Source organism: Sminthopsis crassicaudata, chromosome 2 (assembly GCF_048593235.1).
Source record: "Sminthopsis crassicaudata isolate SCR6 chromosome 2, ASM4859323v1, whole genome shotgun sequence".
In the NCBI taxonomy this organism is placed as follows: domain Eukaryota; kingdom Metazoa; phylum Chordata; class Mammalia; order Dasyuromorphia; family Dasyuridae; genus Sminthopsis; species Sminthopsis crassicaudata.
The window spans coordinates 271962737-271976891 of record NC_133618.1 but is presented as its reverse complement, the minus strand read 5'-3'; the positions used below and the strand labels follow the sequence as shown (position 1 = coordinate 271976891).

Sequence of the window (14155 nt, the reverse complement as noted above, 5' to 3'; positions counted from 1 at the left end):
ATCCTTTCAGCCTTTAAGCAGATGATGGATTAGAATGGAGAAAAACTTGTGGCAGAACAGCAGCAGGCTGTGGCGCACGCAGTCTGTCTGGGAGTGCCCCAGAGTAGCAGTTGTCTGGGGGGTAGCTGTTGTTTTTGTTGTTTGTCCTTCCATCTCTAAGAGGACCATGACTTCAGGGAGGGGATGCCCTGACTGCCGGTGAGTCGGATTCAGTGAGGGAAGGAGGCTGGCAAGGTCACCTGCCTCTCCTTCCCCTCCTGAGCCTTCTGGGTCCAGGGACCAGACATCGATCAGGGGCTAGAGATGGCCTGGGTGCAGGGGGAGCCCTCAACTTTCTTAAAGAGCTCAGGTCTTCAATAGTGGAGAAAGGGAAAGATGCCAGGTGCTGTTAAAGTGAAATAATAAAACTCATCAATAGATGGCCTATATAGGGTTTTGATTGAAACACCAAGGTTTCAGGCCGGGGGGAATCCTGGGGGTGGAGGGCAGTGAAATAGGGAAATTCACAAAGGGGAGATTGGTAGAGAAAAATACGTTTTTGTTTGGGGACAGGTTTCTTCTAATCCTAATTTTCCATCTCTTGTGCTCTCTCTCCCTTCCTCACCCCCACGGCCATCGTGTGGCTGTCCCTGGCCAGGTACACAGACCTAAGAGAGCCCCTCCAGGAACGCCAGGCGGCCTTGGAGGCCAAGAGCCTTCTGTACCAGTTCTTCCAGGATGTAGAGGATGAGTTGGCTTGGATACAGGAGAAGCTGCCCTTGGCTACAGCCCAAGACTACGGACAGACCTTGAAGGCCATTCAGCAGCTCCAAGAGAAGCACCAGGTAGGCCAAAGCCTCTCTGGGGAATGAAAAGAATATGTGTATGTGTTGGGGAGGTCTGAGGGGAGATACCTGATCTCCAGACCTAAGTTCAAGCTCTAGGGGGAATTTATGGCACCCTAGATGTAGAGCTAAAAGGGGTAAGAGATCAGTTCAGGTCCTTCAGTTTATAGATGGAAAAACTGAGACCCAAAAAGGCTGAGTTGCCCAAGATCATCAGAAGAATGTAAGCTCCTCCAGGGCAGGGAATAATTTCATTTTTCTTTTCTTCCCCAGTATCTGGCACATAGGAAATAGGGGCTTAAGAAACGTTTGTTGAAAGAGATTTGTATAAATATGTTTACAGCTATTGGATTTAACACATATTGTAACACATACAACATATATTGGACTGTTTGTCATCTAAGGGAGGCAGTGAGGGGAAGGAGGGAAGAATCTGAAACACAAGGCTATGCAAGGGTCAATATTGAAAAAGTGTCTGTGCATATGTTTTGAAAATAAAAACCTTTTTAAAAAAAGATTTCCAGTAAAGGAAAGTTCACCACCTCTTATAGTATGTCCATTTTACCTTTGGATAATTATTTTGTTAGGAAGGAGTCCATCCCTAACCCCAATTAATCACAGATGCCCCGGACATTTTAATCGTATCAATCCATCAAAAGTAAATTAAGTATGTATAAGTCTTCAATTAATTTGAAATGATCAAAAGAAATTTAGGTTAATTAAAAAAAAAAAAAAGAAATGTTTATTGAATTTGATTTGACCCAACCTGCTTGACTGCTTTCTGCTTTCCTTGCACTCATCCCATACCACTCCCACCCCACTGCCATTGGTGACATTGAAGACCCCAGAATTCAAAACTAAATCTCTATAAATCCAAACATACCATCTTACCTCTCATGCTAGCACTAAGGAGAAGCAATATAAGGTAAAGACTGGAACTGTAATTTTATTGCAATAGGGAAGTCCCAGGTAAAGAAACTCCCTCTGCCAATATAGTTTGGTACCATTTCCCTAACTCCTAGTCTTTATTACCTAGAGCAATAAAAGGTTAAATGGCTTACCCAGTATCACACAGTCCTGCTTTCAGAAGTAGCACTTGAACTCAAGTCTTCCTTATTTCAAGGTCGGCTTTCTATTAACCGTGTCCTGCTGGCTCTAATGGAATGGGATAAGAAGTTCTTTGCATCTCTGTTTGGGAGGACAAAGTCTTTGGGCTCTCTCTGGGGGAGCTATGAGAGTTGGTGGATGTCTTTTTTTGAACTTGTAGAACTTGGAAGATGAGATCAACAGCCATGAGGCTCTGACCCAGGTAGTCCTGGACACAGGCAACAAGTTGGTTCAGGGCGGGCACTTTGCTGCCCGTGAGGTGGCTGCCCGGCTTCAGCAGCTGAGAACAGCCACGGACAGACTTCGGGCGGAGGCAGAGCGGAGGCGACGGAGGCTTCAGCAAGTTCATGAGACCCAGAAATTTCTGACAGAGGTGAGAAGGAACCGGGAGGTCCCAGTATTCTGAAATAAACCACATTAGATTATAAGATCATAAATTTAGTGCCCTTGGGGAGCACCTAAACCCTTCATTTACCACTCCTTTATAACTCCTTAGCATGCTCCCCAGAGATTTTGTTCTTATTGCTCAGCAGCATCCAACTCTGTGTCCCCATTTGGGGTTTTCTTAGCAAAGATACTGGTGTGGTTTGCCATTTCCTTCTCCAGCTCATTTTACAGATGAGGAAACTGAGGCAGACAGGATTAAGTGACTTATCTAGAGTCACACAGCTAGGATGTGTCTGAGACTGGATTTGAACTCAGGAAGATGAATTCCAAGCCCAGCTCTATCTATCCCCTGTACCACCTAGCTCCACTCCTCAGAGATAAGGTTACAAACATTCCTTTTCTCCCTTTGAATTTCTCTCCGGGCTAAAATTCCTAAGAACAAACTTGGGGGGGAGGGATGAGGAAATGATGCATTCTTGTTCCATTATTCTCTAGCTCCTAGAAGCAGAATCCTGGCTGTCGGACCGAGGCCTTCTCCTGGACAATGAGGAGCTGGGGCAGAATGAGGAGGCTACCGGGGTCATGTTGCGGAAGCTAGAGGCCACGAGGAAGGACTTGGAAGGGTTCTGTGCCCGGCTTGAGAAGCTGCAGGAGACAGGCACCCACTTAGAAGGCAGACCCAACCCAGAGAGGTGAGCAAGAGATCAGACAGGAGAATGGAAAGGAAAGATGGCTAAGGAATTGGACCCAACCTGCAGACCTCATCATCGGACTGTATGCTCAGGCCTTCAGAACTGGTAGGGATACAGAGGTCATTTAGTGCAATGAACCAGAGACTCAATAGCTCAATAGCTCAAAGTCAGATGGGCAGCAAGCATCCAAAGAGAGTGTTGGATGAGGATGCCAGGGTCTATATCCCCAAAAATTCATAAAAAAGGGGAAAGGACCCACTGTGCAAAAATGTTTGTAGCAGCCCTTTTTGTAGTGGCCAGAAACTGGAAACTGAGTGGATATCCATCAATTGGAGAATAAATGAATAAATTGTGGTATATGAAACTTATGGAATATTATTGTTCTGTAAAAAACGACCAGCAGGATGATTTCAGAGGCCTAGAAAGACTTATATGAACCAATGCTAAGTGAGATGGGTAGAACCAAAAGACCGTTGTATATGGCAACAACAATATTATGCAACAATTAATTTTGATGGATGCGGCTCTTTTCAACAATAAGATGATTCAGGCCAGTTCCAACGTCTTGTGATGGAGAGAGATATATGCATCAGAGAGTGGACTATGAGGACTGAATGTGAATCACAACCTGGAATTTTTGCCTTTTTTGTTATTTTTTGCTTGCTTTCTCTCTCTTTTTTTTTCTTTTTTGAGCTGATTTTTTTTCTTTTGCAGCATTAAAAATGTAGAAATACATCTAGAGGAATTGCACATGTTTAACTTATATTGGATTACTTGCTCTCTAGGCGAAGGGCTGTGGGAAAGGGAGGGAGAAAAATTTGGAACACAAGATTTTGCAAAAGTGAATGTTGAAAACTATGTATATATTTTGAAATTAAAAAGCTATTATTTGGGAGAGAGAGAGAGAGAGAGAGAGAGAGAGAGAGGAGGACCTGAGTTCAAATATGGCACTTACTAGCTGTGTGATTCTGAACAAGTCACAACTCCAATGGCATCCACAAAATAAAACCAAAAAAAAAAAAGAATGTCATCTTCAAGATGACCTAAGCTGACTCTTCTTTTTCCTAGCCTTAAAGCACTGACCTATCTACAAACTCTGAGGGAGACCCACAAGGGGTTACTGCAGAAGGCCAAGAGCCGGGGGAAATGCCTCCAAGAGCAGCAGAACCTTTATCAACTGGAGCAGGAGGCCCAGCTCCTGGATACCTGGTTGTCAAGCAAGCGGGCCATAGCTGAGTCCCAAGATTATGGGCAGGACTTGGAGGATGTTAAGGTGACAAAGCACTGTCCTGAAAAGATGAAAAAGGGAGGGTGACTGAAGTCAGGAGGTAGGGAAAGAGTCCCAGGATATGGGGAGGGATCCCTGGTCTCCCCATGTTGAGTGTTCTAGGGCCAGGGCTGATTAATTAGTGACCGATGGGCAGGTTCAGCCAAGATTCTCCTAGCCCCTGGGCTGCAGGTGTAGTGGGAATACCATCTGTGGGAAGAGAGGGTGTCCTTCCCTCAATCAAAGGATCATTCTGTGCTAGACAAAAGTAAATATACCCTTGAGGGTCTGGCAGTCCAGCTAGGGAGGATAATGTGATCTTGGATAGATTATATGCAAAACATCTATTTTTAAATTTTTTGATGGGATTTTATTTTTCCAGTTACATAAAGACAATTTTTAATATTTGTTTTTAATAAAATTTTGAGTTCCAAATTTTCTCCCTCCTTTCCTGTCCCCCTCCCCAAGACAGAAAACAATTTGATATATGTTATATATGTATATGCAAAACAGATACAAGGATGAAGGTACTAGAGAATTGGAGTTCAGATCCTAGTTCTGATAATTATTACCTCTCTGTGTCCCAGTTTCATCACCTACAAAATAAACTAGATGTCAAGCTAGTCAATTGACATTTAATAAGTGTCTACTGTATGCAAAAGACAGTCCCTGCTCTCCAAGAGCTCAGCTGTAGAGACTAAGAGTGCAATGTCCAAGGTGGTGCTTAGACTGAGTCCAAGAGGCAGAGGGGAGGACGGAGTACGTTCTAGGCAGGGCAAAGGTACAGAGAAGGAAATGGAATTCTGGGCTCCATGCTGGCAGGTGCTGGAAGAGAAGTTCCATACTTTCCAAAAGGAAGTGCAGAGCCTGGGGCCAGCCAAAGTTCAGGGGTTTCTGGAGCTGGCTGGCAACCTGGAACAGGCAGCCCCCAGGTGCTCCCCCAAGATCCAGGCTCAAAGGAGCCGCATCGAGGACTCCTGGGCGCAGCTGAGCAAAGCCATGAGGACCTGCATAGAGGTACAAGCCAAAGTGACCGCTAGAGGGGCAAAGGGCTGGGGAGGGGAAGGGAGGGGGGGGGGGGGGGGGCGAGGGGGGGGGCAGTAAGTAGCTAGAGCACTGGGCCTGGGGTCAGGAAGATCTGAGTTCTAATGTGGTCTCAGACACTAGCTGAGTGACCTTGGGCAGGTCACTTAATAAAAAACAACAACTTTTTGTGCCTCCGTTTCCTTATCTGTAAAATGGGGATAAAAACAGCATCTATCTCAGAAAGCAAACTTTAAACTGTTGAGCAAGTGTTAGCTATTATTCTCCTCATTCCTGTGGCTCAGTGCTCCCATGTGCTGGCTCCTGGCATACAGTTGATCATTAATGACATGCAAATGCATTCCAACCTTGAGGGTAAGGGGCTGACTGGCTGTCAGTCCCTAAGGGGATTGTGGAGCTTAAGTCTGAGAGATTCTACCAAGTTTGGAGCTGGTGATCAAACAGGCCTTCATCCAGGAAAGAGGAAACTCAAGCCCTTTGGCCGGCTTCATCCTGCTCTTTTTTAAAGTACCCACCAAGCCCATGAAGTCTGTGAGATGGGCGCTGTAATTATCCATGGCAGTGTGAAAGAGACTGAGCAGTGCGAGGCTGGACCCAACTCAAACCAGAGCTGACTATTTGATTTTCAGCATGAATATTTATGCCTCCTAAATAAGCAAAAGCTACAAATCAGGACTGTATTCATTGCTTTGCAGAAGTGTCCAAACAGGTAGCAACTGCATGCCCTGCAGAACTGGGTAATTGCCCCTAACCAAATTAAAATGTAATTGGAAAATGGTTAATAAAATAAGTAAAAAGGTAATATAACATATTGATGTTGCGGGCAATGGCCCAGACTCAGATAATGCTCCAGTTTCAGTTAAGATATTCTGAGATCTGTATTTGTACCGTATAGGGATTTGTCATTTATTAGTTCAAGAAAGAAAGCAAGCTTCTGATATGTAATTCTAAAAAAGCACTTCGTGTCTTGTTGGATATTTGGAAGGTATTACATTTTTGTAGCTTAGAAAGAGGGGGCAGCAGAAGGAGAGAGACAGAAGGAGAGAGAGAGACAGAGACAGAGACACAGAGACACAGAGAGAGTTGGGAAGTAGCATAAGAAGTGGCTGGATTTTTGCCGGAAACACCAACATTCCTGGCCCCTGGGCTACCCCCCCCCCCCCCCGGGGTCCATTGACCCTTACGGCTTCCCAAGAGACTATTTTCCACTAACTCAGACTGCACACATATAATGTCACCTAGCTTGGGGGCCCATTCAGACTTCCGCAGCAAAAGTGATAATACTGTGCCCCCCTCCCCCAAAGAAAACCGAGTCCCTAGCCTTCCCCAGTCTCTTATCTTTTTCTGCTCCCTTTCCCACCATTCCTCCTGTAGCTCTCTTCCACTACTAAAACTCTTTTCATCTTAAATCTTTCCATATTCATAAGTTAATAATAATAAATAATAAAATAGCTACCGTTTTATTGGGATTTTTTTTTTTAGCACTTGAAAATTTATGAGGTGTTTTACAATATTTACAAAGTGCTTAACACAGACCCAGGCAAATAGTAGGAAGTCAATATTTATTTCCTCTCTTCCTTTACAAATATTATTTTATTTATTTTTAAGTATTTTATCCTCACAACCACTTGGGAGGAATCATTATTAATTACTATTTATCATCATTTTATTATTATTAATTGCCATTTTTACAAATGAGTAAATTAAGGCAGACAGCATTTAAGTGATTTGCCCAAGAATACCCAGCTTGTAAATGTCTGAGGCTGGGGATTTGAATTCAAGTCTTCCTTATCCAAGCCCAGTGCTTTATCTGCTGGACCCCCTAAATCATAGACCCAAAGGTGGAAGGGACCGCAGAGATTAATTCCACCCCTTCATTTTTTAAAAACGAGGAGTCCGTCCCAGGGTAGTTAAATGACTTGGCCAAAGTCACTCTGGTAGGAAGCATCTGAAGATGGATTTGAATCCATGACCTCTGACTCCAGGACCAGTGCTCACTGTAACTTAACTTTCTCCTGAAGACATCACATCTTGGTTCCCTCTCTATAGTTGGCCGCTCCTTCTCTCCCAACCCCTAATGCTCAAGGCAAGGGGACAGAGTTTATATCCCCACTTTTAGACCTGCCTTGTACCAACATCATTCACCGATGCCCACTGAAGCCCATTCCTTCATTCCCAGATTTTACCTTCAGACTTCAGTCACCTCCTTCCTCCCAGTAAGTTACCGGCCTCTCCATCCTAGCCCCTCTCCCTCTGAACATCTGGGGCTCAGCTTTCCCACTTCCATGACCTCGGTGTTCATGTGCCACAAGCACAGAGTAGTGGTCACTACTTACAACCCCTTCCTCAGCCCAACCCACCCTGCCCCCAATTAAATTCCTCAGTTGCCTGAACTCTTGCTTAGGACTCTAGATATTCCCGACACAGGCAGAGCAGGTTACCATTTAAAGATCTAGGGCTAAGGACAGCTTCTTATTTTTTATTATTTATTTTTTCCTTTTTTTCCTTTAGTGGAAAGAAGAAAAAATACACTACAAGCTAAACTATTGAGACATTCCAAGAAATGAGGCTGGTTTTCTCACATGTCTTAGGGAAATCAGTCTCTATTGTCAGGCTAAGCAAAAACCCTTTTACCACTTCCCTTTGGGGCTTTCACATTATTCTAACTGAAATAAATGGGGGTACTGATGATGCAACCCTGATCTCTTGTGCTGTGGTTTTAGGGAAAAAAGCATGAGATTCTGAGTCAGCCTGATACTTAGCTACCTAGCACAGGATCTTGGAAAAGCCCCTCCATCTCCCTGGGCTCAGTTTTCCCATCTATTAATAAGAAAGTTGGGCCAGACGGCCTCTATAGTGTCCTCCAGCTCTAAATTCTGTAATTCCATCCAGCTAACATTCTTTTATTTAGTGTGTGTGGTGGGAAAAGCATTGGTGATATATACAGGAGAGGAAGTGGAGCAGTTCATTGCATTTATTGCCAGAAATATGCAGATTCAAGTCCACATCAGATACTAGTTACATGACCTTGGTCAAGCCAATTAACCACTTTGAGCCTCAGTTTCTCTCACCTGTAAAATATTGATATCAATGGAACTATCTCACTAGTGAGGCTCAAGTGGGCACTTGGGCAGCTAGCTGGTAGAGTGGAATAGACACCAGGCCTGGAATCAGGAGACCTAAATGCAAAGGTAGCCTCAGATACTTACTAGCTGTGTGATCCTGGGCAACTCACTGACCCTGTTTGCCCTGGTTTCCTCCTCCGTAAAATGAGCTGGAGAAGGAAATTGCAAACCCCTCCAGTATCTTTGCCCAAAAAAACTCCAAAGGAGTCACAAAGAGTAGACTGAACAATCACCTCTGATTTTAGAGCTTGGGAGCTATGTGCAGTTCCTTTCTTGTCTTCCCAGAACCTGGCTGCCGCCAGAGAGGTTCATGGCTTCAATCAGGCAGCAGCTGAGCTATGGAGCTGGATTCAGGAAAAGGCCACTCTGCTGAGTCAAGGGGACTGCAGCCCCAACCTGCCGTCTGTGCAGGTGCTTCAGCGGCAGCAGAGGAACCTGGAGGTAGGTGAGGGAGCCTCCAGTCTGGGAGGCGGCACAGCAGTCTCCTTCCCACAGGCCTGAGTAGCACAGAATCCGTGACTAGGTCTGAGGGAGAGAGAGACAGAGACCGAGAGAAGAGAAAGAGAGAAAGAGCGAGAGGGGAGAGAGGAGGAGGGAAGGAGGGAGAGGGGAGAAAGGGGAGAGTCTAGGAGTGAGGATAGGGGTAAGTGGGGGAGGGAAAGAGGGAGGGAGAGACACAGAGAGACAGAGAGAGAAAAACAGACAGAAGGAGAAAGACAGACAGACACAGCAACAGAGAAAGGTGGGAAGGAGGGAGAGGGGAAAAGGGGAAAGTCTAGGAATGAAGATATGGATAAATTATGTAAGGGGAGAGAGGGAGAGAGAGACAGAAAGAAAAGACACAGTAACAGAGAGAGACAGAAAGGAAGGAAGGAAGGAGGGAGAGGGGAAAAAGGGGAGAGTCTAGGAATGAGGATATGGATAAATGGGGGAGGGAGAGAGACAGAGAGAGGCAGAGACAGACAGGGAGAAAGAAACAGAGACACAGGAAGACAGAAACAGAGAGAGAGAGAGACACAGAGACAGACAAGAGGGGGATAAAAGAGAAAGTGTAAACAGAGGGGAGAGAGGGGAGAGGGAGAGGGGAGTCTAGGATGAGTATTTGGGAAATGGGAGGAGGAAAGAGAGTGAAAAGGAAAAGGAGAGACAAGAGAGGGAGGGGAGGCTCCGGGGCCAGGGGCACACTCCAAGGGGAGCACAGGCTGCCAATGTTCTTTGGTTGCAGCGGGAGCTGGTGGCCATGGAGAAGGAAGTGGGCCGGGTGCGGGCCGAAGCAGGCTGGCTGGGCCGGCTGTACCCAGCCGTGCAGGAGAGCCTGGCCCAGAGGCTGGCAGAGGTGCAGGCGTCCTGGAGTGCACTGGCCACAAAGGCCCAAAGTCGCGCCCAGTGGCTGCAGCAAGCTGCCCATGGCCACGTCTTCCTGGACCGCTGCAGAGAGCTGCTGTGAGTGGGCCCCCCTAGCCGCCTATGCCCTTCCTGAAGGCTGGACTGGTCCCATTCCTGCCCCCCCCCCAGACCAGTCACTGTGCCCTAGTCTGGGAAAGCACTCTGCAAAGGCCTCTCAGAGAAGTTGGAGAGCATCCAGAGGGGAGCAATCAGCATGGGTCCCTGCTCTCTGCGGGCGGCTGAAGCAGCTGGATAAGGACTTTTCAAAATCTGGATGGGGAGGGATTGGGCCCCAGGGCCCATTTTGGGCCAGATGCCCCAACAGTCTCCTCCAGTGATCCCTAACGATGTCTCTGGGCAGGCTGGGCTGCCCCCGGAGGCGGCTCTTAGTGGGGGTCTCCAAAGGAAGGCTGAGAAGTCCTTATCGGGGATGCTGTAGCGGGACAAGTCCTCTGCCATCTCAGGGCTTCGCTGCCCTCACTGTGCATGACCTGTGAGGTCCCGCCCAGTTCTGAGCTCGTGACCCTGGGGGTGGACGAGACTGTCTGTGATGGACCGTTAAAGAGCACAGTGTCTAAAACATTCATTAACGGATGCTGAACACCATGCTGGGGATTTGAGGACAGGCAAATAGCGAAGGAAATGGGAGAAAGTGACCGAGGAATGCAAAGAATACATTTCCTTGATGCCGGAGATAAGAAAATGGGGGGGGGGGCTGTGAAGGGACACCTCATCTGTCCACTGGCCTCCTGTTTCTTTAGGTTCTAGATAAAGGGAGTGCTGGTAAATGCTTAACAGCTAACTCAGGAAAGAAATGTGCATGGAAAGTACTTTTAATTTTAGTCCGCTTTGTTTAACATTTTCCCCACTACTTTCTTAAGTCTGGATAATCAATAAAACAATCAAACCCTGATTCAGGTGTTTACAGATTCCCTAGATGTAAATGCTCACAATGGACAGTTAACAACCAGGCCTCAGGAGCCTGACTATTAAGACCCCATTTAGGCCGGCCTGGATATCTCTGCTAGCCCATGCTTTCCTCACTTCCTCCAGATGTGGCCCAGATGTGGCCCACGAGGGATGGCCATCGGTGCTCCTTGCTCCCACCTCATTTTGTTTTTCTCTCTCACAATTATTGAAGCTCTAAGGACCTAAGAGGCCACTGACCCAATCTAGACTTTTTTTATACAGATGAAGAAACTCTGCAGTTAATAAGCATCAAATCTGGGACTGGAACCCAGGTCCTCCGAGCCAGCGGTCTTTCCAGCAGATGCCCGTCTCCTCTGAGGACAAGAAAGCAGGCCCTTGGTGATGAGGACTCCCTTCTGGGCCCTCCAGGCTCTGACCTAAGTCTGAGCCACTTCTCTCTGTTCCCTAGGGGCCTGACCCAGGAGATGCAGAGGTTGCTGATGCTGGAAGAACCTTGTGGGGATGTGAGCGGTGCAGAGCGGCAGCTGCTGCAGCATGAGGGGCTCAGGCAGGATATCGAGGAGCACTGGCTCCTGGTGCAGGATGCCCAGCGAGAGGGGGAGCAGCTGGCGGGCAGCGACCATGTTATGTCCCAAGAGGTGGGTGCAGAAGCCCAGGGCAGGCTTGCATCAGGAGCGAGCCCCAGCTAGGAGAGGGAAAGCTGGGGTGAGGATGCGGGAGAACCAGCTAGGTGTGGCCAGGCTGGATCTGTCTTCTGTCTCCATGGCATGGTAGATGGAGTATCAGGAAAACCTGAAGTCAAATCCTGCCCCATACACTTACAAGTGACCTTGACCACTTTGTGCTTCAGGATCCCCTTCTGAAGAATGGAGTCAAACAACTCCACCTGCTCGTAGGTTACTGTAAGGATCAGACAAGATAATGTGTAAAGCACTTTTTTCTTTCTTACGTTTTTTTTCCCTCTTGATCCTATTTTTCTCATGCAGCATGATAAATGTGGAAATGTGTTTAGAAGAATTTCACATTAATTTAGATTACTTATGGTCTTAGGGAGAGGGAAGGGGAGAGAGAGGGAAAAAATTTGGAACACAAGGTTTTGCAAGGGTGAATGTTGAAAACTATCTTTGCACGTATTTTGAAAAATAAAAAGCAATTATTGTTTAAAAACACATAAAGCACTTAGCTAACTTTTATATAGCACTTTAAAGTTTGCAATCATCCTCCAGGTGAAGGAGTGGCTCCAAGAACTGGGAGACCAGATGCAGGAATTACTGGAAAAGTGGGCACGTCGCCAGGAGCTGTACAAAGAGAACTGGGAGCTGCAGAAGCTCAGACAGGAGCTAGAAAAGGCTGACACTTGGCTGAGCTCAAGAGAGGGCCTCCTCCTGGACCCCAACCTTGGGGTGAGTCAACGCCCCCAAGCCTCTCCTGGTTCTCTAGCTCACTGCCAGTGTTGGGGCCTCCACCTAAACAGGACTAATTGAGACAAGTAAAGACAGGCTACTATCCAGGAGTCTGATTCAACAAATTACTTCAACAAATGTATCTTTTACATACAAGGAAAACCTTTTGCTCCTATTAAAATAAAAAGGACCAGATCTGTGGAGAAAGGAGGCAACTATGGCCAAAGAACTAAAGAACATTATGAAATTCAAAATGGATAATTTTGATCACATTAAATTATTACAAGTATTTGCACAAACAAAACCAGTGCAGCTAAGATTAGAGGGGAAACAGAAAGCTGGGGAAAAAAATTTACAGCCAGTGTTTCTGATAAAAGGCCTTGTTTTTAAAATACAGAGAAAATTAACTTAAATTTAAAAGGATATAAGCCACTCCCCAATTTATAAATATTCAAAGGATATGAACAGACAATATTCAGGCAAAGAAATTAAAAACCATTTCTAGTCATGTGAAAAAATGCTCTAAATTAGAATTTTTAAAAGCCAAAGATCAAAATTCTCTTAAAATACTATTTCTCTGTAAAATGGGTTTTAGATTGTATCATTTGTCCAGTTCTCACCTTTTGTTTTTTGTTCAATTAAACATGTCCCTTATCTTTTCTTATTTAAAAAAAAAAAAGTCACTTGTTATATGCTAGGCATTGAGCTACAAGGACAAAATGAAACAATCTCTGTCCTCAAGGAGTTTATTTTCTTAGGGGTGGGGTGGGAGGTTTTGAGGATCTATATAAATGTAAGGACCTATATTAATGTAAGTATTAATGCAGAAAATTTGGGGTGGTGGAAGAAGTAAAGGCTCTGAGGGAATTAGAAGATCCCATGTAGGAGGGAACACTGAAGTTAAATTTGGGCGGAAACCAGGGATTCTGAAGGCAGTGGTGAAGAAGAGTGCATTCCAAAGTTTACAATGGTCTTAGGAGAGGGAAGGGGAGAGAGAGGGAAAAAATTTGGAACACAAGGTTTTGCAAGGGTGAATGTTGAAAACTATCTTTGCACGTATTTTGAAAAATAAAACGCAATTATTGTTTTGAGGTGGGAGATAAAATGCTGTTCGCTAGTAGCAGTGACGATGCTGGGAACACAAAAACGAAAAATAACGCGGAACTTTCCATATGGGGAACAGAGCCCATGATATGTGTGTGGGGGCAATCTGCAGAAAGTGATGGGAACAATCACAGAGTGTTGGGGAAACATGAGTCGGATCAAAGATGGCTTCGTGTAAAAGGGGATCTTGGGTTGGACCTTGAAAGATGAGAAGGGGGGCCTGGAATTCCAAGCACAGGGCTCAGCTTGGGCAGACTGGTGAAGGCAGAAGCTGGCAGGTCCAGTTTGGCTGGGACACAGGGTGCCTGAAGAAGAATAACCGAAAACAGTCAATCAACATGTATTAAGGGCCTCCTGTGTGCCAGGCCCTGTGCTTAAGGGCAGGGGGACACAGAAAGAAGCAAAGTCCCGGAGTCCCTGCCCTCCAGGGCTAGCCATCTAAACAAGGTTGTGGAAATGCACCTTGGCACAAGGCTGGTGTCTGGATCTCATTTCAGCCTTGTTTCTTTCCAGAATTCAGTGTCTGATGTAGAAGAACTACTCAGGAAGCACCAGGACCTTGAAAAGACACTGGCAGCTCAGGAAGAGAAGTTTGATCAGCTGCAGAGGAAGACTGAGGCAGGGGCAGGGCGTGTGGGGGGCCAGAAGTGGGGGCCCAAGGCAGAATAGACAGTCTAGATACAGGGTAAAGGGGAGCCTACCTTCTTGGTAGCATCCCTCCAAGCCCTTATCTCTTGTTTCTTAACCTTCCGCTCTTGAGTGTCCCCCCTTCCTGTTTCCATCCCCATGGTGCTGCCCCCCATATCTCATCTGAAGGCTATTGTAAAGGGATGGGGAGCAAGGAGGAGAAAACCTCCTGAAACTGGGGGCAAAGTAAAGGGTGAGC

At 46.2% G+C, this 14155-nt stretch overlaps 1 protein-coding gene across 1 annotated transcript in view; it reads left to right on the top strand.

The window, feature by feature from the left end:
- The window catches only part of SPTBN5 (spectrin beta, non-erythrocytic 5), a gene marked incomplete at its 3' end in the record, with an annotated part of 110582 nt that extends 96695 nt beyond the window's left edge, over positions 1 to 13887 (top strand). Inside the window, 10 exon segments of the mRNA XM_074284787.1 lie at positions 638 to 824; positions 2092 to 2304; positions 2814 to 3010; positions 4079 to 4283; positions 5100 to 5294; positions 8732 to 8887; positions 9672 to 9889; positions 11211 to 11400; positions 11989 to 12165; positions 13783 to 13887. Of these exon segments, the coding sequence (XP_074140888.1) occupies positions 638 to 824; positions 2092 to 2304; positions 2814 to 3010; positions 4079 to 4283; positions 5100 to 5294; positions 8732 to 8887; positions 9672 to 9889; positions 11211 to 11400; positions 11989 to 12165; positions 13783 to 13887 (1843 nt within the window).
- Positions 13888 to 14155: the final 268 nt, after the last annotated feature.